This window comes from Lepidochelys kempii, chromosome 9, assembly GCF_965140285.1.
Source record: "Lepidochelys kempii isolate rLepKem1 chromosome 9, rLepKem1.hap1, whole genome shotgun sequence".
Taxonomy (NCBI): Eukaryota; Metazoa; Chordata; order Testudines; family Cheloniidae; genus Lepidochelys; species Lepidochelys kempii.
Genome location: NC_136388.1, coordinates 32,409,025 through 32,436,366, shown reverse-complemented (window position 1 = coordinate 32,436,366; position 27,342 = coordinate 32,409,025). Strand labels below are relative to the sequence as shown.

General features: G+C 40.8%; 2 protein-coding genes across 5 annotated transcripts in view; both read right to left on the bottom strand.

Moving 5' to 3' along the window:
* The window catches only part of XRN1 (5'-3' exoribonuclease 1), a 78,386-nt gene extending 72,183 nt beyond the window's left edge, over positions 1-6,203 (bottom strand). For both annotated transcript variants that reach the window (XM_073359804.2, XM_073359805.2), the window contains exon 1: positions 6,061-6,203. In XM_073359804.2, the coding sequence (XP_073215905.1) occupies positions 6,061-6,135 (75 nt within the window). In that variant the 5' untranslated portion in view covers positions 6,136-6,203. The remainder of the gene's footprint in view (positions 1-6,060) is intronic.
* A 1,259-nt stretch (positions 6,204-7,462) lies between these two features.
* The window catches only part of ATR (ATR checkpoint kinase), an 82,017-nt gene continuing 62,137 nt past the window's right edge, over positions 7,463-27,342 (bottom strand). For 2 of the 3 annotated variants that reach the window (XM_073359783.1, XM_073359784.1), the window contains 10 exons: positions 26,901-27,133; positions 26,288-26,422; positions 25,309-25,509; positions 24,796-24,939; positions 20,193-20,343; positions 16,075-16,231; positions 15,703-15,856; positions 14,437-14,588; positions 11,299-11,404; positions 7,463-7,978 (listed from right to left, as the gene is read on the bottom strand). In XM_073359783.1, the coding sequence (XP_073215884.1) occupies positions 7,805-7,978; positions 11,299-11,404; positions 14,437-14,588; positions 15,703-15,856; positions 16,075-16,231; positions 20,193-20,343; positions 24,796-24,939; positions 25,309-25,509; positions 26,288-26,422; positions 26,901-27,133 (1,607 nt within the window). In that variant the 3' untranslated portion in view covers positions 7,463-7,804. Of the gene's footprint in view, positions 7,979-11,298; positions 11,405-14,436; positions 14,589-15,702; positions 15,857-16,074; positions 16,232-20,192; positions 20,344-24,795; positions 24,940-25,308; positions 25,510-26,213; positions 26,423-26,900; positions 27,134-27,342 lie in introns of those variants that run through there. The other variant, XM_073359785.1, reaches the window with a different exon arrangement.

Genomic DNA, 27,342 nt, shown 5'->3' with positions numbered 1-27,342 from the left:
AGTTCTGTTTGTTTCTCCTTGATGAAACCCCCCCGCCCCTTGGTTCACTCTACTTCCCTGTAAGCTAACCACCCGCCCGTCCTCCCTTCAATCACCGCTTGCAGAGGCAATAAAGTCATTGTTGCTTCACATTCATGCATTCTTTATTCATTCATCACACAAATAGGGGGATGACTACCAAGGTAGCCCAGGAGGGGTGGTGGAGGAGGGAAGGAAAATGCCACACAGCACTTTAAGCACAGCACTTTAAAAGTTTACAACTTTAAAATTTATTGAATGACAGCCTTCTTTTTTTGGGGCAATCCTCTGTGGTGGAGTGGCTGGTTGCCCAGAGGCCCCCCCACCGCGTTCTTGGGCGTCTGGGTGTGGAGGCTATGGAACTTGGGGAGGAGGGCAGTTGGTTACAGAGGGGCTGCAGTGGCAGTCTGTGCTCCAGCTGCCTTTGCTGCAGCTCAACCATACACTGGAGCATACTGGTTTGGTCCTGCAGCAGCCTCAGCATTGAATCCTGCCTCCTCTCATCACGCTGCCGCCACATTTGAGCTTCAGCCCTGTCTTCAGCCCGCCACTTACTCTCTTCAGCCCGCCACTTACTCTCTTCAGCCCGCCACCTCTCTTCCCGGTCATTTTGTGCTTTCCTGCACTCTGACATTATTTGCCTCCACGCATTCGTCTGTGCTCTGTCAGTGTGGGAGGACAGCATGAGCTCGGAGAACATTTCATCGCGAGTGCGTTTTTTTTTCTTTCTAAGCTTCACTAGCCTCTGGGAAGGAGAAGATCCTGTGATCATTGAAACACATGCAGCTGGTGGAGAAAAAAAAAGGGACAGGGGTATTTAAAAAGACACATTTTATAAAACAGTGGCTACACTCTTTCAGGGTAAACCTTGCTGTTAACATTACATACATAGCACATGTGCTTTCGTTACAAGGTCGCATTTTGCCTCCTCCCACCGCGTGACTACCCCCTCAACCTTCCCCCCTCCCTGTGGCTAACAGCGGGGAACATTTCTGTTTAGCCACAGGCAAACAGCCCAGCAGGAATGGGCTCCTCTGAGTGTCCCCTGAAGAAAAGCACTCTATTTCAACCAGGTGACCATGAATTATATCTCACTCTCCTGAGGATAACACAGAGAGATAAAGAACGGATGTTGTTTGAATGCCAGCAAACATACACTGCAATGCTTTGTTCTACAATGATTCCCGAGTACGTGTTACTGGCCTGAAGTGGTAAAGTGCCCTACCATGAAGGACGCAATAAGGCTGCCCTCCCCAGAAACCTTTTGCAAAGGCTTTAGGACTACATCTAGGAGAACCGCAAATGCCAGGGCAAAGTAATCCTTTCACATGCTTGCTTTTAAACCATGTATAGTATTTTAAAAGGTACACTCACCAGAGGTCCCTTCTCCGCCTGCTGGGTCCAGGAGGCAGCCTTGGGTGGGTTCGGGGGGTACTGGCTCCAGGTCTAGGGTGAGAAACAGTTCCTGGCTGTCGGGAAAACCGGTTTCTCCGCTTGCTTGCTGTGAGCTATCTACAACCTCATCATCATCATCATCTTCTTCGTCCCCAAAACCTGCTTCCGTGTTGCCTCCATCTCCATTGAAGGAGTCAAACAACATGGCTGGGGTAGTGGTGGCTGAACCCCCTAAAATGGCATGCAGCTCATCATAGAAGCGGCATGTTTGGGGCTCTGACCCAGAGCGGCTGTTCGCCTCTCTGGTTTTCTGGTAGGCTTGCCTCAGCTCCTTCAGTTTCACGCGGCACTGCTTCGGGTCCCTGTTATGGCCTCTGTCCTTCATGCCCTGGGAGATTTTCACAAAGGTTTTGGCATTTCGAAAACTGGAACGGAGTTCTGATAGCACGGATTCCTCTCCCCAAACAGCGATCAGATCCCGTACCTCCCGTTCGGTCCATGCTGGAGCTCTTTTGCAATTCTGGGACTCCATCATGGTCACCTGTGCTGATGAGCTCTGCATGGTCACCTGCAGCTTGCCACGCTGGCCAAACAGGAAATGAGATTCAAAAGTTCGCGGTTCTTTTCCTGTCTACCTGGCCAGTGCATCTGAGTTGAGAGTGCTGTCCAGAGCGGTCATAATGGAGCACTCTGGGATAGCTCCCGGAGGCCAATACCATCGAATTGTGTCCACAGTACCCCAAATTCGAGCCGGCAACGTCGATTTAAGCGCTAATCCACTTGTCAGGGGTGGAGTAAGGAAATCGATTTTAAGAGCCCTTTAAGTCGAAATAAAGGGCTTCATTGTGTGGACGGGTGCAGGTTTACATCGATTTAACGCTGCTAAATTCGACCTAAAGTCCTAGTGTAGACCAGGGCTTAGGCTTGAATACAGACTGGGAGTGACTAAGTCATTATGCAAGGTAACCTATTTCCCCTTGTTTTTTCCAACCCCCCCCCCTTCCCCCGTTCCTCAGACGTTCTTATTAAACCCTGGATTTGTGCTGGAAATGGCCCATCTTGATTATCATACACATTGTAAGGAGAGTGATCACTTTAGATAAGCTATTACCAGCAGGAGAGTGGGGTGGGGGGGAGAGAAAACCTTTTGTAGTAATAAACACCCATTTTTTCATGGGCTGTGTGTATAAAAACATCTTCTATATTTTCCACAGTATGCAGCTGATGAAGTGAGCTGTAGCTCACGAAAGCTTATGCTCAAATAAATTGGTTAGTCTCTAAGGTGCCACAAGTACTCCTTTTCTTTTTGCGAATACAGACTAACACGGCTGTTACTCTGAAACCTGTTTTTATCCTACTGTTTCACAGAAACAACTTAACACCCAGCCCAGCCACAAAGAAGGCATAACTACATGGTTTTCTGCTTAAAAGCAGACTACTTTAAGTGTTCTAAAATCCACCACATGCTTACATGGATTGTCTTGAAACCTGCTGTACCTCATGGTTCCTAAAAGTTTCCTAGTTCACCTTAATGTGGTCTTCTTCAAACAGGACTACATTAATGTAAACTAGGAACCTCTTAGTTCATGCCCGTAACATCTAAGTAGAGGATTTACAGCTCAGCACTTTGGTGCACATTCCTATTTCCATCTCCACAGTCTGAACTGCATGGCAGTGTAGACGTAGCCAAAGTCTCTACTAATCACTCAACTGATCTCAGTCATTTGGGGTACTTCTTAGCTAATGCATAGCATCCAATGTTCCCTTGGGGAAGCAATACTGAAAAAGTTATTGATCTTAGAGTCTGTATCTACAGGTCGGCTTGTGCTCAGTTGCTGAACCAAACAAACTGAAATGCACATATATAGCAAGACTCTGCCAGTCAACAGCCAGAGAATTTTTCGGCAATCTCTTGCCACAGTAACTGGATGACTCAAGTGGACATGCTGTGACCATTAAACCCATGCACAACTGAATGTGAGCTCTATCCATGGCAGCTTTCTCAAAATGTGTGTTGTACACGTTCCTTCCTCTCAGCCTGCATTCAGCAGGGAGCTTCTTTTGGAAGTTTTGTCCCGAGACCAAAATTTCTTAAGTGCAATATTTTAGCGTGTTCTAAAGTCCATGTAGTTTTAAAAATCAGTTTTCTAAGAGGTTTGTCCCACCATTGGGGATGCAACTTTATTTTAAAAGGCATTTTAAACCATTTTTAAGTAAAGGATTCACTTACACTAGGCTATGTTAATGAACTACTTTAAGAGCCATGTTGAATTTTAAATTTTGTTTGGTTCTGTCTACACTATCTGGCTAAACTATGTTAGAAATTGGTTTAGTCAGAACCACATTTAAATGAGGAGAGGCTTAAGTGTCAACAATTATGATACAATACAAATCAAGGGCCCTGAGTGTACATATATTTGCTCCATGTGGAAGCCAGGTTCAGTTTAATTTAAACCTGTTATTAATCAATGACTTAAGCTAAACTAAAATAAAGCCAGGTCTACATTAAAAGTTTTGTGAGCATGCTATCAAAAGGCCTAGCGTAGAGAATTATAGTATGTGTAGACATTACACATATTGAACTTATTTCCCTAAGTTAAGTATCCTCACACCTTCTTGTCAACTGTCTAAATGGGCCATCTTGATTATCACTACAAAAGTTTTTTTCTCCTGCCGATAATAGCTCATCTTAACTAATTAGCCTCTTACAGTTTGTATGGCAACTTCCAACTTCTCTGTAAGTATGTGTGTGTGTGTGTATATATATACACACATACATACACACACACATCTTCTTACTATATGTTCCATTCTATGCATCCGATGAAGTGGGCTGTAGCCCACGAAAGCTTATGTTCTAATAAATTTGTTAGTCTCTAAGGTGCCACAAGTACTCCTTATCTTTTTGTGGATATAGACTAACATGGCTGCTACTCTGAAACTGATAAAAATAGCGTGCTTTAGCCAATATAGCCTATTTTGTTCACTGAACTGGAATAAACTATACCAGCAGAGGTACTTTTTGGTGGCATAGTTGTCTCTACACTAGGAGGGTTTTGACAGTATAGCTATACCAGAAAAGTTATTTTTAATTGTAGACAACCTGGTCAGAAACAAAATAAGAGTGTCTACAAAGCCTTCTGCACTGGTTTAACTAAACAGTTTAAAATCACACCTTATGTTAAGTTGGTGCAACTCTGGGCAAATAAAGCCAAAATGAACAAACAGTTGACTGGGAGTATGAGGAGGCATTGTTATCAAACATTGTTTTATACTTTCAACCCCCTCTGAACACCCAGCAGGGACTCTGGTAATTTCCAAGACTAGGATATTACTGTCCCTTCATCTAGGGCAGTGATTCTCAATCTGTGGCCCAACCAGCACACATCTTTGGCCCATGTGACATTCTCAGGGCTATACAGGTAGTACATAGATTGTGTGGATGTGGCCCATATAACACAAAGAGCTGCATATGCAGCCCTAAATGATAAAAAGGTTGAGAACCACTGATCTAGGACAAGACGTTAATAGTTTAATTGTTCTTTCGTCTTTGAAAGTCTTCCTTTCTGTTTCTATTCTTTCCTCTTCCTAGCTACTTAGGGTTTGTCTACTTGGGGAATTATTCCAGAATAGCTATTCCTGATTAGCAACATGTATGGATACTCTTATTCCAGAATAAGAGTGCCTTATTCTGAAGTAGTTTAACATGATTTGGAATAAAGCACTCTTATACTGGAATAAGTGCATCCACACATGGAGCTAATCAAGAATAGTTAATCTTTAAATTCATACCCTACCTTATTCTGTATTAATTTAAATGCATAGACAAGACCTCCACCAACTGATAGGATTTTCAACTTCTCTGTCTTTAAATTACTTTAAAATAATATGTAGTTATTCCAATAAACATCAACATGCTGACTACAGCAATATATTTCCACATTTCCTAATCATATATTTAGACATCTACTTTATTTATTTTTAGACCATCCTCAATTACTTAAATAGAAGCAGAGTTGGACCAAGGCTAAGCACTTCAGAAAACCTCACCATGATGTTGTCTCCTACATCCAAGCAACGCTGTCAAGCAAAACAGCTGCATTCTATTTTCTGAAAGGCGCCTTCCAAACGTACCTATAGGGGTTGCTGGTGCAGCTAGTGGTGTTTGCTAGCAAGTTTATTATGCTGTGTTATAAAAACTCACACCTATAAGAAGCTGCTGAGCTAGACCTAAATGTGTTCCGGGAAAGAAAAATCAACAAACAGAAGCGGGAAGGTGACTAGCAGGCAGGCACTGCTCTGCCCATAACGGCAGGGCTGGCACAGCCCCAGCCTCCCAGAAGCTGTGTTTGCGGAGGCGTGTCGGCGGGGTCCGCTTCAGAGCTCGCTCCCTGGCACCGTATCCTGCGGGGAACGCTCGGGAGCGGCCTGGTTCCTCACAGGGGCGAGGCAGGTCAGCGCAGCGCCGGGGAGCCGGGCACGAACCCGGAGCCGTTAGCGGGGCCGGGCCCGCGCTGGCTCCTGGCTGCCCTCCGCTGTGAGCGGGCTGCGGCGAAGCACAGGGACACCCTCCCCTGCCCGGAGAGCGGCCGGGGCAAGGCGAGTGCGCACCCCCCAGTCCGCTAGCCCCGGCCCAGCACCGCTCACCTGATGCTCCTTCAGCACCTGGCTGAGGCAGGGATACCGCTCCGAGACCCACCGGTAGAATTTAGGGACCCCCATGGCTGCCGCCTACCCCAGCCCGACCGGACCCAAACAGCCCTTCCCCCACAGCTGGCTTCCTTCCGGCGCGTCCTACTGACAGCCAGGCCGCCCAGCCACCACAGAGAGCGGCGCAGAGCGGCCCTACTCCACCCATAGAGACTGGGGCAGAGAGAGAGCGTCTTTCCTCACAAACTTCCTCCCGCTGACGTCGGGGCAGCTCTGGGGGCAGGGGCCAGCGCAGCCTGCCGGCCGGGCGCCGCACAGCCTGGCGCGTGACGGCGCTCAGAATGTGGCCGTGCGTCCTCCGCGCCGGGGTAGCGCAGACCTGCCGGGCTTAGCCCGTTCGGGGCGGGGAGGCGGAGGGGTGCAGCCCTGTCTGTCCCCCAGGCGAGGGCAAAGGGCCACCTCTTCAGTGAGAGACCCTGCCCTGCCCCTGTCTGCCTGGACCGCCCGTGTAGCAGCACAAACTCAAACTGCTCCCTGGCAGAATTTCCTATGGCACTACACCGGCGCTGGGGTTCGTGAGTAGCAAAGGTAGCGTGTGAGGTACGGACTTCTGTCCCTGAGCACCTGGGCGCAAGCATTTCCACCAGCAGGCACCCCACAGTGGGTACAAGTTTGGGTCCATAGCACGGCAAGTCTCTTTAGGGGCCCATAGGAGGACTTGAGCCCAGTGCTGCCTTGGGGACAATGATCTATGTGAGTCTCCCAAAACTGGTATGAAAATGTACAAATCCACGTGCCGTTCATCCTCCTTTCTCTTTAATGCTTGTACAAAACCAAACCTCACTCACCCTGGTTGAGTGGCGCTTGCCCATGCTAGGGAAACACAAAGGCCTAAGCCAGGGGTCGGCAACCTGCGGCATGCATGTCAAAGGCGGCATGCAAGCTGATTTTTAGTGGCACTCTGCTGCCAGCCAGGGTCTTGGCCACCGGCCCCCCTCAGCCTGCTGCTGGCCTAGGGTTGCATCCATCCAAAACTTCAGAAAAACCTCAGTGAGAATGAATATCTTGCAAAAAAGTTTCTAGTTTTGGAAAACCACTCTGAAATAGGTATATGAATACAACTACAGCTAAAAATCCCATTTCAACCATATTGATATAAAATTAATTTTATATACATTCTTTTTTTAATATCAATACTTGTCTTCTACAAAATAAATTAATTAGAAATAGAATAAGTTTGTCTCTCTCTCTAAAAATAAATAAATAAATAATATATATATTATATATATAAAAAATGTTTATAAAGCTAATTTAGACGCTGCTCGGATATGGGAGTATACATACACATTCATAAATATTGTATATTGAATATAAAGTATATAGGAAACACACACCTGCATCGTTGAGATGACTGTATATTCTGTTTAATAGTTCATGTATTGTATTCTGTATGTATAAAACAGTCTCCATAAATACAAATATCTATGTATAAATGTATGTATCTTCAAACTCATACAATGCAATGAGTGCATTTATATATGTATACAACATACACAGCATATGTACTACAACTATATAGTATATAATACATAGGCTGCATATTAAGTTGTAATGTAGATATGCACAAAATCAGAAATCAAGAAAAGTAGTAATTCTAGAAAATATTACAGTGACTAAAAGAATTCAACAACGTTTTCTTTAAAAAAAATATTACAGCAGCATAAGTTTTGAAGGCAGTATTTCACATATATGGGGCCCAGCCCATATACATCTGGCAGAGCAGGTTCTCATTGTTTGCTTCTTGAATAAGGTAATGAACATGCCCTTCAATAGACAAGGGCAATCCTTTTACCCGGTTCCTAGTCTTAATCACACCCTGTAGCCGCTGTTCTATGTCAAGGACATGAGTCTTGGCCTACAAACACGGAAAAAAGAAAACTTAAAATTCACATGTCCATACATTTGTCACATCTGTAACAGTTCCTGTTCTTCCAAATAAAGTTTTGGCCAATTACAGCATGTATTCCAGATCCCACATAAACAGATTTAATATCCAAATATCTGTGAACTTTTTCTCAAAATAGTTTGACGAAAATGAACAAAGTAAATCATTCTCAAGGACTGATTGCTTGTTGGGCAAGCTATAGCCTTAGCATTAATCTTACAGCTAGAACTTATCAAAGATTGAATAAGCTATTGCACAACCTCTTGAAACAGGTAGCAATGAAATGTGTTTTATTTGATATAAATCCTTTCGTTATCACAACATGTATATGGCTCAGTAACAAAGAGGCCAAGAGTCAACTGTACTTAAAAACGTTCAGACATATTACGTTCAGAAAAGCAATTTTTTACCAGACAATGGTGGGGTTATTGTTTTTTTTTACTGATTTTTCTGATGTGGGCCAGACTGTGTTTTCCTCTGATGTCAAAAAATGAGTCTGCAAGTTTGAACCAGACTTGAGCCAAATAAAGTATTTTGACTAATTCTCAACCATGAAAACAGGCAAAACACAACTATTATGCCAAAGAGGTCCCTTTCTTGGGTATCATCAGTTGTATCACCAACCAATGAGAATATACTCTCAACTTACACTAAAAGAAGCTATATATTCCTTAATAAGATCACTCATTCATTTATCTCATATATTGTATTACACACAAAAAAACTACATTAAAAGAACATCAAAAGACTGACTGCAAGGTCAAGCTCTTAAGTGTTAGGAAATGCCAGAATTAAAGTTAGCTGTACAAACTTACTTCAGTCCCCTTATACTAACGCAGCCCATTTATGATACAGACTTTAATTACATGCTTGATGCTGCTCACATACCCTTTCCCCCCCCCCCCCAACACGATCTCATTCAGTGCACATGACAGACCTGTTCTGAGGATGATGAATCAGGGTTCTGAAGTGAAAGAGATTGTTGTCTGTAGGGCCCCTGCCTCATTTGTTGCAGAAGTTAGAGGGTAGGCTGGTTTCAGCTTAAGGCATTTGAACACTGCTCTGGAGGACAGAATTCTACTATCCCTGTCTGTGCCACAGACTTTCTGTGTGATGCTAGCCAAGTCACTTAAACCAGATTTTTCACAGGTGATCATGAACTGTGTGTTTCTCATTTTCAGGGTGACTGACGTGAGCTATAGCTCATGAAAGCCTATGCTCAAATAAATTTGTTAGTCTCTAAGGAGCCACAAATACTCCTTTTCTTTTTGTCTTCTAGATACTACTTTTCTCTACTCTCTTCTCTCCTTTTAGCCCATGCCTTTCCTGTACTGCTTATAAATGTTGTCGCTGAACTATTGAACCTAGGTATTTGAACTTCTGTACCTTTGATGGTGGCTGACCCCCACAAACTCACAGTCCTGTTGTCTTCCTGCAAGATATCACTGAATCTACACACTGCAAGATATTGAATCTATACACCATACAGTTTTATTTCTGCTGATTTTCATACTATTTCTTTCAAGTACACACCTCCATCTTCTTCCACTTCCTCTTTGTTCTCCTGCACAAGCACTACATTATTTACAAAAAGCATGCACCAAGGTGCCAGTCTCTGGATGTTTTCTGTAAGTGATTCAAGCACTAACATGAATACAAAGGGGGTTAGTGCCATGTCTTGATGGACTCTGACTCTTACTGGAAACGGGTCAGTTTCTCCATATGGCCTTCAAACTGTAGTAACAGCATCCATGTATATGTCCTGGATGAGTCTGATACATGAAGACTTATCCGTTTCATTCTTATACAGATGACTTATCTCGAAATGTGGCATAAGCCTTCTCAACATCAATGAATACTATGTGCAGGGTTTTTCTTTTTTCTCTCTATATTTTTCCACAAACAATCTTAATGCAACATAGTATCCACTGTTGACTTGCCTGCCACAACTCCAAACTGACTGTCACAGATTTTACTTCTCTTCATAATCTCTTATCAATAACTTTGTGCAGAAAATATGTAATTTCAGAAATTAGCTAGAGACCCTTCTAAATTAGCTGTACAAATTAGCAGGGCATATTTCCCAAAAATATGAAGTCAGTTTAACAGACCCTGATAGTAGCAACATGCCTACAGATAATTCACAGATTTCGGAAAAGGGCAGCAGTTTAAACTCACACTGCCTACGTGTAGCTCAGGCTCAGTTACCACAAATTATCTCTTTGAGCCACCCAGCTACTGTGACAATAAGATGTCTGGTAACCTTCTTGCCATAGTCTTGCTACTTATGGACATTTCAATCTCTTTTGGCCCATAGCTCTCTAGAAAGGTAATATCTTCCTTTAATAAGATTTTTAATATTGCTCCCTCAAAGGGCAGTGCTTTAGGTGAGATAAATGTCAAGTGACTGAGATCAGTTGAGGAACAATTAGAGCCGTAGTTTGAGCCCTACACGTGCAGTGTGCGTGCATGCACATACATACACACGCCCCTGATTTTGTAAAATGCTGGGGTTTTGTTGGGGGTGGGGAGGACCATATCTTGGAATCTCTTGCTTATATTATCCAAATTTAGATCATGAACTCTAGCCAGCATCCCCATGAGGCACAGAAATTTTCAAGACAATCCATGTAAGCGTGTGAATTTTATAGTACTTAGAAGAGTGGACCTTTAAACAGACAATGCTGCTCAACCATAACTATTGCAGAGCTGGCGCTCCCTAATAATGTTCTTTTAATGTAGTTTTATATGTGTAACTTACTAGGTTGTTAAAAGAGCAAGAGACTCCATTCCAGACTCAGAGCAAGAGAGTGGGTTCCATTCCACATTCTGAAGGGGACTGTGCTCTAGTGGGTTAAGATACACTGATGGTAGAAACAGTGGAATCCATAACACAGACAGGGCTCAAGTGGTATCATCACCATGTCATCTAGTAGCTTTGGATAACATGTTGGTAAAAATGCATGAGCCCTCTTTACACTACAGCTTCCATGGCAGGTGGAACTGCAATTATAGGTCCTAATTTTACCAGTATAGACACTGCGTTAGAGAATGATGCTAAAAAGGTACAGTAGGTCTCATGAAGGTTTTTATTGAAATATCAGTCTCATATTTTAAGGATTAAACAATAGCAAAGAGATCATGAATAAAAAACAGCTACAACAGGTTTAGAAGAAAAAACCCAGGAAAGTAAAGCTTTGCATAAATTAGACCAAAACAATTGATGATACTGTGAAATATAAAATAATGAAATGTTAGTTCTAGAGTAGATCAAACTTCTTGCAACTGACCTTTTCATTGACAACTTCACCAGTTTCATTCACCTGTGCTTTTGTATGACCTTTCACTGGTTTACTCCACTCTACAAGGGGATCATGGATAAAAGTCTTCAAGACACTAAAAACATACAAACAAAAAAAGTGTTCATTGTGTGGGAAATGATTAGTTATAAACTTCTTTTGACCATGACACATTAAATAGAATCTTTTGACTACTAACTTTAATTTTTAAAACGCAAGACAGACACTCTGTTTGCTAAAATAAAACATTACTGCTTAATATTAATAATTAATAACCTGTTTCAGAGTAACAGCCGCGGTAGTCTGTATTCGCAAAAAGAAAAGGAGTACTTGTGGCACCTTAGAGACTAACCAATTTATTTGAACATAAGCTTTCGTGTAGCTCACGAAAGCTTACGCTCAAATAAATTGGTTAGTCTCTAAGGTGCCACAAGTACTCCTTTTTAATTAATAACCTATAATTTTTTATTTCCTAAAGGAAGGAAAAATATTAGCGAAGACCCTCCTTTTATTTTAAAGAGTCTATTTCCTTTACAGTTCTCTCTACAGTATCACTACTGGTAATTTCATAAATGTTAGCTTTGTCCATGACTGCAGTTATAAACAACACAACTATTCTTTTGAATCAGATCTTGTATCCTCTAACAGCAGCTTTTGCAATTAAAATAACAGAGCATACCTTTCAGAAGGCAGTAAAAATAATGGTTTTATTACTCATCCGGATAGATTTGTGGAACAGTAATGTAACTGACAGCCCTCAGAACATGAGCTATCTTCCATGTTTCTCTGAGTAAAGCTCTTAAGTTTGTTCTCAAGTTAATGCAAAACTAGTCAGTGTAAGCAATTTTGCTACCAACAGTCTAGTGAAATATGTAGCAAGTGTGTGGCAACTCCAGGAAGTAAAAGCAGATTATAGAACATCCAATTTAAGCATGAATCCTCGACAGATTCCTAGTCTGTACTACAATTAATCCATCATGATCTAAGTATTGGCAGGCCAAATGCTCAGAAATGGGATACAAGCACAAAGGAATAAAGACACTCTATGCCTGTCATCACTACTGAGCATCACTGATTCAGCTCACAATGGATCAAATTCTGGTACCCTTAACCAAACAAAACTTACATTTATTTAATGGACATTTTGTATAATGAAGGACTCCACAGTTTGACAACAAGTGATTATTGCCAATTCAATGAGAAATGCTACTCTTCATAGCTCCCCAAAAATTCTTTCAATAAGGTTACTTTTATCTGTTGCTAGCTTTAAAAAACACATGAAACTCTTTGACAATGTTTTCTAGAGAAAAATTAAATGATTCTTTTAACATGCAACAATACCACCACAAACAAAATTAACATTTGTTAAACAGAACTGAAGAAAACCTGTCAACAAATCAATGGTCTCCATTTATCCCCTATGCCTGGACTTCAGTTTGAAAAAATGTGGGAGTCAGCATTCAGCCAAATTTTTATGCCACTTGTGATAGAGGTGCACACTGTGCATACAGAGCTGAGGCTGGGAAGGAGGATCATCTCTCTCCGGCAGCCGCAGCTGGGCAAAGTCGCCTCTTTCTCTGGCTGCCGCAGTCCTGTACATCCCAAATTCCCACTGCCCCCTCCCACCTACCCCCTATTCCCCCCAAGGCCACCACCTCACCTTACATGTGTGTCTTCTCCAGGGTTCAGGCACCTAATTAGTGGAGCCATGCCTGTGTGGCTCCACTAATTAGGTGGGTGGCCCTTCATTCTCTCGTGTACGGCTGCCCAGGTGCGCACCTTAGAGGGAACTATCCGTGGATCACCAGTGGTCCGCAGACCACAGTTTGAGAACCTCTGATTTAAATGAACTGTAAAAATGGGGTATCTCTGTATTCATCTCTCTTTGAAATGTATACCAAATAATCTGTGAATGGTGGAGGAACAAGCAAATTGGCTTATGTTAATTCTATAGCTAAGTACCGGTGATGGACCTCCTTCAAAGTCATGCTAATTACCTTTTGAACTCCCAACTTGTCACAAGACATGAAATTGTACAAAAGATCCTTTGGTCCTGATTCTGTCATCTCAGATCTGCTTAGGCTTCATCAAGGGAAGTTTGAGTCACAAAACTGAGGTCCCAGTTATACTGGTACACCCCGAATACAATATTTGGACATTGTACTATAACCTATGAACTATTTCTGAAAGAACTCTTTGCTACTACAAAGCTCACCATCTATGCTATGAATCTGAACCTCAATGAATTGAGCTCTCTCTCTCGCTATACACATATTTATCTTTTAACCATACTCTCTCTCTCTGTAGATTTTAATACATTTTAGTTTAGTTAATAAGAATTGGCTGTAGCATGTATTTGGGTAAGATCTGAAACATTCATTAACCTGGGAGGTAATGTGTCCGATCCTTTGGGATTGGCAGAACCTTTTCTTTTATATGATGAAATAAGATTTACAGAAATTTTCATCATATTTGACGTGGGTAAGTGGATGGAGGCCTGAGGCTGGATCACTTTAAGGGAATTGTGTTGTTTGGACTTCTAAGTAACCAGTAAGGTAATAAAGAAGCTGTTTTATGCTGGCTTGGTAAACCTAAGTTGTGGAATATCCATCAGCTTTACGGGGATTGTCTGCCCCATTCTTTGCAATTCACCCTAATTGAGTGATCATAGCTGGCCCCCATTGGGACCCTAGTCACAGCTTTCTCAAACAGGCAGCCAAGGATTCCCCCAGTACCTGAGAAGAGCAATGCAGCGGAGGATCTAGCTCAAAAGAACTAAACAGAAGAGGGTTAAAGCAGAGACAATTTGAGGTAAATAAAAGATAAGCAAAGTTATATTTTGAGAACAACCAGAAATTTAGTATAAGACGGTAAAACTACTATCCACAGTAAACCTTGGTACTTTTTCTTATTACTAGTTAGAAAGTAACTCTACAGTTAACAAAATGTGTTGACTAGCTATACTGTTTTATACACAAAGTGCATGTCAGACTCAATCTGTGCTACTGGAAGAGGATTTTTTTCTCTCCCCAAAAGAACTGGCTCAGGGACCAGCAGTTAACATTTTAAGTTTATATCATAAACTAGATAATTTTATTATTAAAACGTCAAATACTGATTGTTATGTACCTCATTAGAGGTTCTCTTTGATCACGCATTAGCCTCATTGTGACTTCACAAGCTCTTCGGAAGAGACCTTCTGTCCCCATTGGACCCATTCCATTGACCATATTATGAGTGAGGCGAAAAGGTACAATTTCTGGAACTTCAAAAGTTTCCCCCTGCAAATTAATAAAAAGTTAATTAAATGTGAAGTTCACTTCAGAACACTTTTTCTGATTTATTATTTCTATAAAGTTTCTTTTCCAAATTGTATGTCAGTCCACTGCAGGCCAAACAACTAACTTATCTTGCCTAACTATTACCATTAGAGTATACCAAATTCAGGTAATGCTGGCATAGATTTGAATTGGTTTATGTCAGCATTGCTTCTGGAGGTCTCATCTTAGCTAGCAGACATTTGGCCATATCACAAGTCCATCTTACCATTTAGGAAAATTTGGCATGAGCAAAGGATTGACGATAGATATGGGATATAGAATAATAAAGGTGACAAAGACTAGGAGTTTGGTGAAAGGCTGATGAGAACTACCTAAAATTCTTTAATGTTTTCTGTTTTAAATCATACATTGGCTTTCAAGATTTAAATTTTATCTTTGTTCCACTACTTCAGGCAAGTTCTGATGATAGTTTTAAAATTCTCATTATTCTCATAATTTAAAGATACTTAGTCAAAACATTTTGTTTGTTTTAAAAACAAGGTCGAATAGGACCAACAAGGACAAATGTTTGGCACTGAAGATGTAACAGGGGAACTAGTTGAACAGGACCCATATTACATATTTCTGAATTAAACCAAACACCAACTAAATCTTCCAATAGAAATACCAAAAACCCACTCTGGCCACAGTTAAAAAGAAAATGCCACTTTCTTCCACAGCAAATTCTCTTTTGAGTGACTGATGTACAAAACTACATTATCCACAACAAAAGTGAAAAAAAGAAAGACTAATTAGAATGTTTTGTAAACATCGAGTAAGTACTCTCACATTTTAGTGCATCCAAAGAAAGCTCACGTGATGTTGCCTGAACAAAAGACTGCTTTAATTATCAAGGCGTACAGGACAATAATGCCTTTGTGTAAGATTTTTTCCCCACTGATATATAGGTTTATATATTCTAAAACTTCTGAATAAGAACACAATGGTATATGAATATCTTGGTAGATATTCAGAGTCTCAAAGTGAAAGAAATACTGAAAAAGCAGGAGAGATTTGTGGATTTTGAACTTTCAAGTGTTTAAAAAATAAGCAAGATCAGCAAGACATTTCCTACCTTGTTGAACAAACAGTTGAAGTCCACATGCACACATTCACCAGTCAAAGAATCAAAAAGAATATTTTCACCATGGCGGTCTCCCAAACCCAGTATGTAACCAACCATTGACATCACTGCTGTGGAACGACAATAGGCTGATCTGCTACTGTACCTACAGAAAATAAGGATCCAATGTAAAATCCTAGGATCACTTGCCCTTGCACAACCTTTTAGACAATGTAGAGCTTTTGAATAGCTTTTGTGCTCTATGTGAAAAGCTCCAGTCTTATTTTGTTTAGTACATACTTCATTTTCTATCTGCTTTATCTTCATTTACATTTTGTGAAAATAAACTAGTGTCATTAAACTACCATGATCACAGCAACTGACCATAAAGTAGGATCAGGGAATGTTCTCAGAAACCATTCATAAAAAATAGGAGGATGTCGGGGCAGAAGAGTTTCTTTGAACATTTTCAGCTTTTCAGTTAAAGGTGCTGACTTTGGAAGCATGTGTTGACGTAGCTCCTTTCCAGTCATATAGACTCCTGTAAAAGATTTCAATCAGATGTAACAAACCAAGTCTTATATATGGTGTCCCCCCCACTACTATTTAGAGTTCATCAAGTGTAGCCTAAAATACCAAAATTAGAACAGGTTTTACTATTTTAATTAAATTAATATTAAAAAAGTATTGGCAACTCAGGAAAAAAGGCAGTCATGCAAGCACATTACAAATTCAGATCTTGGCTGAGCCAGGTTACATGAAGTAAACAAATTGCCTTCCACTATAAAATCCCTATGATCCATTAATCATGCCAGTTGACACATGTGAAAGACAAAGCCTCTATTGTCATCTGCAGCTCAAAAAATTTTGAGTGCTGTGTGGTTGATCCAGATGAAGTACAAAAAAAGTAGGGCTGTCAAGTGATTAAAAAAATTTATCGCGATTAATCTTGCGATTAAAAAAAATTAACAGCGCAATTAATTGCGCTGTTAAACAACAATAGAATACTATTTATTTTAAATATTTTTGGATGTTTGCTACATTTTCAAATATATTACTTCAATTACAACACAGAATACAAAGGTACAGCACTCACTGTATTTTTATATTTATTTTTTATTACAAATATTTACACTGTAAAAAACAAAATAATTGTATTTTTCAATTCACCTCATAGAAGTACTGTAGTGCAGGGGTGGGCAAACTTTTTGGCCCAAGGGCCACATCTCGGTATGGAAATTGTATGGCGGGCCATGAATGCTCACGAAATTGGGGGTTGGGGTGCGGGAGGGGATGAGGGCTCCAGCTGGGGGTGCGGGCTCTGGGGTGGGGCCAGAAATGAGGAGTTCAGGGTGCGGGAGGGGGCTCTGGGCTGGGGCAGGGTGTTGGGATTCAGGGGGATGAGGACTCCAGCTGGGGGTACGGGCTCTGGGGTAGGGCTGGAGATGAGGGGTTGGGGGTGCAGGAGGGTGCTCTGGGCTGGGACCAAGAGGTTCGGAGGGCGGGAGGGGGATCAGGGCTGGGGCAGGGGGTTGGGGCACAGGAGCAGTCAGCGGTGCAGGCTCCAGGCGGCACTTACCTCAAGCAGCTCCCAGAAGCAGCAACATATCCCCGCTCCAGCTCCTACGCAGAGGCACAGCCAGGGGCCTTGGCATGCTGTCCCATCTGCAGGCGCTGCCCCTACAGCTCCCATTGGCCATGGTTCCAATGGGAGCTGTGGGGGCAGCGCTTAGGGTGGGGATGGCGTGTGGAGCCCCCTGGCTGCCCCTATGCGTAGAGTGGGGCAAGCCCCCAGCTGGAGTGCCAGAGCCAGGGAAGCCCCACCCTCCGCTCCCTGGTGGGAGTTTGAGGGCCAGATTAAAACATCTGAAGGGCCGGATATGGCTCCCAGGCCATAGTTTGCCCACCCCTGCTGTAGTGCAATCTCTTTATCATGAAAGTTGAATTTACAAATGTAGAATTATGTTAAACATGAAAGCATGTCCTGTGGAATGGTGGCCGAAGCATGGAAAGGGCATACGGATGTTTAGCATATCTGGCATGCAAATACCTTGCAATGCTGGCTACAAAAGTGCCATGTGAACGCCTGTTCTCAGGTGACATTGTAAATAAGAAGTAGACAGTGGTATCTCCCGTCAGTGTAAACAAACTTGTTTGTCTTAGCGATTGGCAGAATAAGAAGTAGGACTGAGTTGACCTGTAGGCTCTAAAGTTTCACACTGTTTTGTTTTTGAGTGCAGTTATGTAACCAAAAAAAAAAATCTGCATTTGTAAGTTACACTTTCACAATGAAGAGATTGCACTTCAGTACTTGTATGAGGTGAACTGAAAAATACTATTTCTTTTGTTCATTATTTTTACAGTGTATATATTTGTAATCAAAAATAATATAAAGTGAGCACTGTGCACTTTGTATTCTGTGTTGTAATTGAAACCGATATTGAAAATGTAAAACAAAAATCCAAAAATATTTAATAAATTTCAATTGGAATTCTATTGTTATAAGTGTGATTAATTGTGATTAACTTTTTTAATCGTGATTAATTGTTTTGAGTTAATCGTGTGAGTTAACTGTGATTAACTGACAGCCCTAAAAAAAGTTTTTCCAACGGTCAACTTTGATTTTATTATGCTGCTCAATGTAAAGTTAAGTTTGTTGAAAAGCAAAGGATTCTGACTTTTCACTGGAAAGTCATTGTGGCAGTTAATTTGATAAATGATAAAAATGATTAAGATTAAAAACAAGCATCATAAAAATGACAGGCAAAAAATAAGAATGGACATAAAACCTAAGACAAAATAAAAGCCAAGTTGCTTATTTTGTTGCTTAGTACTGTACACATATTCCTTTTAATGACAACCAGCTTCAGCAGCAGTACTAGTGACATAAGAATGGATTAAGAAGATTAAATTCTCAGCACTAAAAGAAAGCCACATAAGGTTTATCTTTGTGATGCCCTGAAAAACATTAATAGCAAGTTTAGATATTCTTGCATTTATGAGTACAACAAAAAATCTGCCAATGGTGTGCTGGTAATGGCTAAATACAATCTGCTGCATCTTCCCAGCATTCAGGACAGGATAAAGAAATTTCTTACAAGATAATTTTCTTCCTGCTAGAAGCTTCTCTCCTCATTCATAACAAATGGGAAATTCCTTCTGGGGGCTTCAGTTGAAGGACAGGGTTTAGTCCTGGAGCCTCTAGCAACAACATTGGAACATCTCCAAAGTCCACAGATGGGAGCAATTACCCATTTGTTATGAATTAGAAGAGAAGATGGGCAGCAGAATGAAATTATCACACCTTCTACAGCTCAGTTTTGTCTAGAAGTTTGGGGTCTGATCACTTGCTTTCTGTCTCATTTACTGAGAGCTACAATCGCATCTAAACAAAGGCAGCATAAATCAGCCACATAACTCTCAGATTGAGAGGTACTGTACAGCCTAGTAAGATAATGCATCACTGAGCTCATTTTTGCCTAAAATTTATAAATCTAAAAGATTTTCTATAAGCTTGTCATGGGGTGTATCAGCCCTGAACTAGTACAGCAGGGGTTAACCCTTCTATTTTAATCTGGAGGCCATACACCCCCGGCTCTGCTGGGCATGCTCCAGCTGGAAGCAGGATATAAAAGCCAGCAGAGCAGCTCAGTCTGGGCTGACCTCCATGGGGAAGGAGGTGTGTTGCTAGCTCCTGAGGGAGGACCACCTGCACTCCAAGACATGGAGGCCAGCCAGTCAGATGTGGACCCCGACACACCAGCATGGGACGTTGCACAGAGGGGAGACACCGGAGAATCCCTGAGACAGAGAACCCCAGAGACTTGGGTAGGAAGTAACCCAGGAAAGTTTGGCAGGGAAACAGTTACAGAACCGGACTAAGGCTTGGCATGTTTCGGTTGGAGCCCCGCCAAGCTGGTGGTGGGCAACCCTGCCACCGATAGGGCCCTGCGTTGGGACCCCGTGGAGAGGGTAAGCCCAGGTCCCCCTATCCTGGCCCCCACCCACCTGGGGTGGTGGTCCCACTCACCAGTATTACGGACTCTGGCCCTAGGCCACACTGCCCTGAGAGAGACAGAGGGCCGATTCACCGACTCTGGCCATTGGGCTGCACTGCCCAAATAATAAGGGTGGTAGTATGGACTCTGACTGCTAGGCCGCACTGCCCTGACAGCAAGGAGCTGAAGTATTAACTCTGGCTATTGGGCCACGCTGACCTGGAAGAAAGGGCTGTATTACGGACTCTGGACACTAGGCCACACTGCCCTGAGAGTAAGGGTCGTATTAAGGACTAAGGCCACGAAGCTGCGCTGCCCTGAGACGAGGGACAGCCCTTCCAACTAGACAGTGGGGCTGTGACGCACCTCTCACCCGCCCCTGCCCCCCTGGAGTGACAGGGTGTATCAGCCCTGCGACAACAACATATGTATCTCTACTTTATTTCATCTCCTTGCTCTTTGTCTGCCCCCCTCACATGAATTTTTATATACAAGATTTTTTACCCTTCTCCTTGTACAGTTTGATCAGGATATTTCTTAGGCCAGCCGTGTTGTTCACCCATTCAATTATCCCACATTCATCATTTAGTGGAATAACTGCATAGGTTCGAATATGGAGTTCTCGCCTACGTGACTCAGCATCCTTTCTTAAGCACTATTTATAAAACAAAATAAATAACGTTACCAAATATCACCACAAACACAAGATCAAAATAAACTGATAACTTTAACCTCTTTATCCTGCTGGGGTGGGAACCCCAGTTATTAGGAAGAGCAAGGTAATAATAATGGGGGATTTGAGTATTAGAAATATAGATAGTTGTGTTTCTGATGACCAGGAGAATCACATGGTAAATTGCATGCTGGATACAAAGGTTGTAGATCTCATGAGACAACTAGACAGACTTATGTGCAATGCTGGGCACGAGCCAGTGGTCCTGGTACATTTAGTTATCAACTACATAGGAAAAGGTAGGAGAGAGGTCCCAGAGGCCAAATTTAGGCTGCTAGTAAGAGATTAAAGCGCAAGACCTCCAAGGTAGCATTCTCTGCAATGCTTCCTGTTCCATCCACAAGGCCAGAAAGACAAGCAGAACTACATGGTCTCAATGTGTGGATGAGACGATGGGGTAGGGAGGAGGGTTTTAGATTTACTAGGAACTGGGGAACCTTTTGGGAAAGGAGCAGCTTATACAGGAAGGATGGGCTCCACCTCAATCAAAATGGAACCAGACTGCTGGCATATAAAATTAAAAAGGTTATAGAGGATTTTTTAAAATAAGGGCTGGGGGAAAGCTGACACGTGTGGAGAAGCATATGGTTTGGGAGGAGACATCCCTTAGGGATGAATTTATTAAAAGGGGAACTCTATATCCTAGTAAAAAGGATAGGAAAGAAATTGGTAAAGTACAGGTAGGAGCTAGTGAGGAACAGTCAAACATAAAAGAGTCCCATTTAAATATAACACATGAAGGCAAGCAACTGAATATTGACAAAAACGTACAAGTGCCTATATACAAAAAGTCTAAATACTAAGATGGTGAAGTAGGGTGCCTGGAATTAAATGAGGATATTGATATAGTAGGCATCACAGAAACTTGGTACAACGAGGATTATCATCAATGGAACTCGGTAATATCAGGATACAAAATATATAGGAATGACAGAGTAGGCTACGCTGGTGGGGGAATGGCACTATATGGGAAAGAAAGCGTAGAATCAAATAAAGTAAAAATCGTAAATGAATCAAATTGTACCACAGAATCTCAATGGATAGAAATTCCATGCTTGAACAATAAGAGTATAGCAGTAGGAATATATTACCAAACACTTGACCGAGATGGTGACAGTGACTGTGAAATGCTCTGGAAGAGTAGAGAGGTTACAAAAACAGAAAACACAATAATAATGGATGATTTCAACTATCCTCATATTGAAGGTCATCTCAGGGATACAGAGATAAAATTTCTGGACAATGTAAATGCCTGGTTCTTGGAGCAGCTTGTCCTGGAACTCACAAGAGGAAAGGCAATTCTTGATTTAGTCCTAAGTGGAGCACAGGATCTGGTCTAGGAGTAGGCAATTGAACTTTTTAGCGATAGTGTCCGTAATATAATTAAATTTAAACATCTGGGGGGGGGTGTGGAAAGAGAGATAGTGTCCGTAATATAATTAAATTTAAACATCTGGGGGGGGGGTGTGGAAAGAGATTTGCCAAAGAAATTACCACAGTAGCATTTAGCTTCAGAAAGGGGAACTATACAAAAATGAGGAAGCCAGTTAAATGGAAATAAAAAGGAATAGTAACAAGGGTGAAATGCCTGCAAATGGCATGCAGATTACTTAAAAACACTGTAACAGAGGCTCAAACTAAATGCATACCCCAAATAAATAAAAACCCAAAAAGCAGTAAGACAAAAAATGCCACCATAGCTAATCAGCAGAGTAAAAAAGGTGGTTAGAGGCAAAAAGGTATTCTTTAAAAATCAAGAATCAAATCCTACTGAGGAAAATAGAAAGGAACATGATCCTGGAAAGTCAAGTGTAAAAGTATTAAGAGGCAGGCCAAGAAAGAATTTGAAAAGAAAAATTTTAAGTGCATCAGAAGCAGGAAGCCGGCAAATCAGTCAGTGGGGCTACTAGGACAGTTGAGGTGCTAAAGGAGCACTGAAGGACGACAAGGCCATTGCAGTGAAGCTAAATTAATTCTTTGCATTGGTCTTCATTGCAGATGATGTGGGGAAGATTCCCACTCCTGAGCCATTCTTTATAGTTGACAAATCTGAGGAACTGTCCCAGAGCGACGTGTCAATAGAGAAGGTTTTAGAACAAACTGATAAACTAAACAGTAATAAGTCACCAGGACCACATTCACCCAAGAGTTCAGAAGAAACTATTACAGAACTAGTAACTATGGTATGTAACCTATCCCTTAAAATCAGCCTCTGTACCAGATGACTGGAGGATAGCTAAGGTAATATGATTTATTTAAAAAGACTCCAGAGGCAAAACTGGCAATTACAGGTCAGTAAAGCCTAACTTCAGTACCAGGCAAACTGGTTGAAACTATAGTAAAAAACAGAATTATCAGAAACAAACACGATCTGCTGGGGAAGAGTCTCCCTTTGTAAAAGAAAATCATGCCTCACCAATCTATTAGAATTCTTTGAGGGCGACAACAAACATGTGTAACAGGGTGATCCAGCTGATATAGTGTACATGGGTTTTAAGAAAGCCTTTGACAATATCCCTTACCAATGGCTCTTAAGCAAACTAAGGGCTTGTCTACCTTGGCACTTTACAGAGCTGCAACTTTCTCGCTCAGGGATGTGAAAAAACACCCCGCTGAGCTCAGCAAGTTTCAGCACTGTAAAGCATCAGAGTAGACAGTGCACCAGCGCTGGGAGCCGCACTCCCAGTGCTGGTAGCTATGCCCCTTGTAGAGGTGTTTTTTTTAGAGCGCTGGGAGAGCTTTCTTCCAGTGCTCTGCCACGACTACAGAAGCCACATTAAAGCGCTGCTGGGGCAACGCTTTAGCATTGCCAACGTAGACTAGCCCTAAGCAGTCATAGGACAAGAGGGAAAGTCCTCTCATCGATCAGCAACTGGTTGAAAGATAGGAAACAAAGGGTAGGAATAAATAGTTTTCAGAATGGAGAGTGATAAAGAGTGGGGTCTCTCAGCAATCTGTACTGGGACAATTGCTGTTCAACATATTCAGAAACTATCTGGAAAACAGGGTGAACACTGAGATGGCAAAATATGCAGACTATACAGTACTAAATTACTCAAGATAGTTAAATCCAAAACAGAATGCAAAGAGTTTCAAAAGGATCTCACAAAACTGGTTAACTGGGCAACAAAATGGCAGATGAAACTCAGTGCTGATAAGTGAAAATTAATGGACATCGGTAAACATAATCCTAACTATACATACAAAATGATGGGGTCTACATTAGTTGTTACCACTCAAGGAAGATATCTTGGAGTCATTGTGGATAGATCTTTGAAAATATCTATTCAATGTGCAGCAGTAGTCAAAAAGCTAACAAAATGTTAGGAACTATTAGGAAAGGGATAGATAATAAAAGAGACAATATCATAACATCGCTATATAGATCCATGGTATGTCCACACCTTGAATACTGCATGCAGTTCTGGTCACTCCATTTCAAAAAAGATACATTAGAATTGGAAAAAGTCCAGAGAAAGGCAACAAAAATTATTAGGCATATAGAACAGCTTCCATATGAAGAAATACTAAAAAGCCTGGGGCTGTTCGTCTTAGACGACTAAGGGGGGATATGATAAGAGGTCTATAAAATTGTGAATGGCCTGGAGAAAGCAAACAGGAAATTTATCCTTTCACATAACACAAGAATTAGGGGTCACCCGATTAAATTGATAGGCAAACAAAAATTAAAACAAACAAAAGGTAGTACTTTCTCACAGGACACATGGTGAACATGTATAACTCATTGGCAGGGGATGTTGAGAAGGCCGAAGTATAATTGGATTCAAAAGAGAATTAGATAAGTGCATGGAGGATGGTCCATCAATGGCTATTAGCCAAGATGGTCAAGGATGCAACCCCATGCTCCGGATGTCCCTAAACCTCTGACTGTCAGAATCTGGGCTTAGACAACAGGGGGTGGTCACTCAAAATTGCTCTCTTCTGTTCATTCCCTCTGAAGTATCTGGCACTGTTCACTGTCAGTAGATAGGGCAGTGGGCTAGATGGACGATTGGTCTGACCCAATATGGCCACTCTTATGTCCACATCTAAATTTCCCCCACCATAATCTAGGGTTTTAAATTCTGAAATTCCACACTTGCAGTAAATCAAAAGTAAACAGAATTCTTACATCTCCTCCCTACTTGCCCTAGGGAAAAAAAAGAGATTTTACAATAAAGATCACTGGCTGAATAAACCCTTTAAATAGAATGTCTGGGTTAGTTAGTAGGTTAGTGTTCCAGAGCCACTACCATTTTCCCATAAAGATTTCTTTTTCAAGGATATAGGGAGTCAAATACTTTCATAAGTTGATTACTTCATCATTTTTCTAGTCAACAGCCATAGGGAAGATTTTCAAAATCATCTTCAAACCTTATTAATCAAGGAATTAAACTCCATGAGTCGGCAGTCTTTTCTTAGGTCATCTTTTGGTTTACACATCATAATATAGGCTTTTCCATCTGAACCTTTTAAAGTAATCTTTTTTGGTTTTTGAAGAGATGCAAGGATTTCCACCTAAAGGAAAAATGGAAGTAGTCATTAAATCTTGTGGTTATTCTTCAAAAAAAACCTCGGGAATCTTAACAGCCACATTTGTGCTAGCACTTCCTATTTTAGTTAGTTTACAACTCATTTGACCCTAGCCAAAACTTGATCTTAGTACCAGTGCCCCTCTTTCAGGTTGTAGTACCAAAAAGCTAGCCATCAAGCTGCTCCTCAGTGCTTCTTTTAATTAGTATGCACTCTTATTTGAACAGTAAATATAATTATTAAGAAACCTCTCATCATTTCCCCCACCTCACTTTTAGCTAATGAAGCAGAAAAGTAAACTTAGCTGCAATTTATTAAAATGACATCTAAACTATGAGCAGAGAAGAAGTTTACCGTATCATCAAAGCCCGCAATGTAGGCCCAGCGTCCAGGAAAAGGGTCATGGTTAGAATGTGTGCCAGGAATCGATGGAAGAGTGGGTATCATTACAGACTGTAAAGGAATGAGGATCTCACTAAATGTCTGCTCTTCTACTAGCTTTTTAAGTGTTTTGAAATGAACACTCATGCTTAATGTTGAGTTGTTCCCATCAACCTAAAATAAATAAAAATCAATCAATCAAGAAACATTTTGCTTAAAATACAGAATAAGTCCTCATAATAATATCACTGTCTCTCTCTTCCAGTTATGGAATACTCTTCACCAAACAATGAAAAAAATATATCATGTTTCAAGAGTTCTATTTGTGCTAAAAAGTGGTCCATTAGAATAGAGTATATTAACTTCTATGTCTCTATATTTTAGTTCTTCTCCCACTTAGTTTCATTAAATGCAGTTGCTGAATTTTATCCCAGTTAACTATTTCAGGGGTTCACCACTAACACTACAGACAGCCTACTTTTTTGAGCTAAAATCTTTTAGAAGTTATTGGAGGAAAAAAATCACTGACCATAAGTAATGGAACATACAAGCAACATAAAAATGGCTCATTATTCAAAAATATTGTTAATATAAATAAGATGTTTATTTAGAAAAGAATTCGCTATAAAAAATTGACAGGCAACCTTCCTAGAAAACTTAAATATTTAAAATAATCATGTTATTTCTCTATTTAAGTTTTAGCTCCAAAACGTTTATTTCTTCCTGTCTAATAGATTTCAGATGTCAACAGAACATTTTACAAGATACCCCAATTTCACAGAATCACTCAGAGACTATTTAATTTAATTAGTTGATGTAAGCTACAGAAAAATATTTTCCATAACACATTTAAAAATATTTTATATAACATTAATTACTATGTCTGATCTGCAGGTCTTGTTTTTATATGTTTGGTTGGTTTTGTTGTTTCTTTTGTGTTTTGGACAAGTACCGGTTTGTTGCATAGCTCTAGTAGTTTATCTGTCAGGCGTGTTGCATCTCCAATAAATTTTCCTAAAGATGCCTTCATATGAATAGCTTTGTTTAGGATTTCCTTGCATCTATTCACACGCATTGGGTAAGAGGACTGCAAAAGAAGATAAAGTTAAAATTTACTAAACCTATATACCTAATCTCCATTACACAATTCTGAAGTGATTGACAAATTGTATTTTTGCAAGATATTTGAAGTTAGATAGTTTAACAAAATGGAGCACAAATCAAAGATATTCAGTATTAAATTTCATTAAAAATTCCACAGCTTTTCATGGCTTCATAATTTCACACCAGGTAGTAAAAGTATCAAAGAAACAAAACTGCTTAAAGTGACAGAAAAAAGCCTTGAGATTCTTGAACTCTACCTTTTTCAAGCTATAGTCTCTGAACTTAGAAATCATAATCTTTGTGGCGTGCAAAATGGGGAAGAATATCACATTCTTATATCTAAGTAGCTGCCCATTTAAATACCTTGTTTAAACATACAGTAAACAGGTTATTCAAATTTTTCTCTTGTAGATAGATTTATATGAACTTTTATAAAAATACAGCTATCCTTATCAAATTACCTTGGATACAGCTGTCACCATCCACATTGCTTGTTGAGGATAGGTTAGAAACACTTTGGCAACAATCTCCATCAGAACAACAAAGACTTCCTCATGAGAGTGGCAGATTCGGGAGATTAATTGAGAGAATGCTGTCAAAAATTGATAAGGTGCCAACTGATCTGTGTGATCTGTAATCACCTTATTTATTTTAGCTAAATCATTTCTCATCTGTACACGATCAGGACGACCAACTGGAAAAACACAATACAGTAAGTTTATAGTCATGTTTCTCTGAAATGCAAGTTTATAAAAAACAAGCTGCAAACCTAAAGAACTACACTCATTTGTTAATGTTTTTTTGGTTTGTATTTTTAAACAAAAATCTTTCCCCCTAAAGTTTCTCTGAGTATTATACACAAACTCAGGGCACTATTCTATATTTGATTTGCTTGGGGAACTC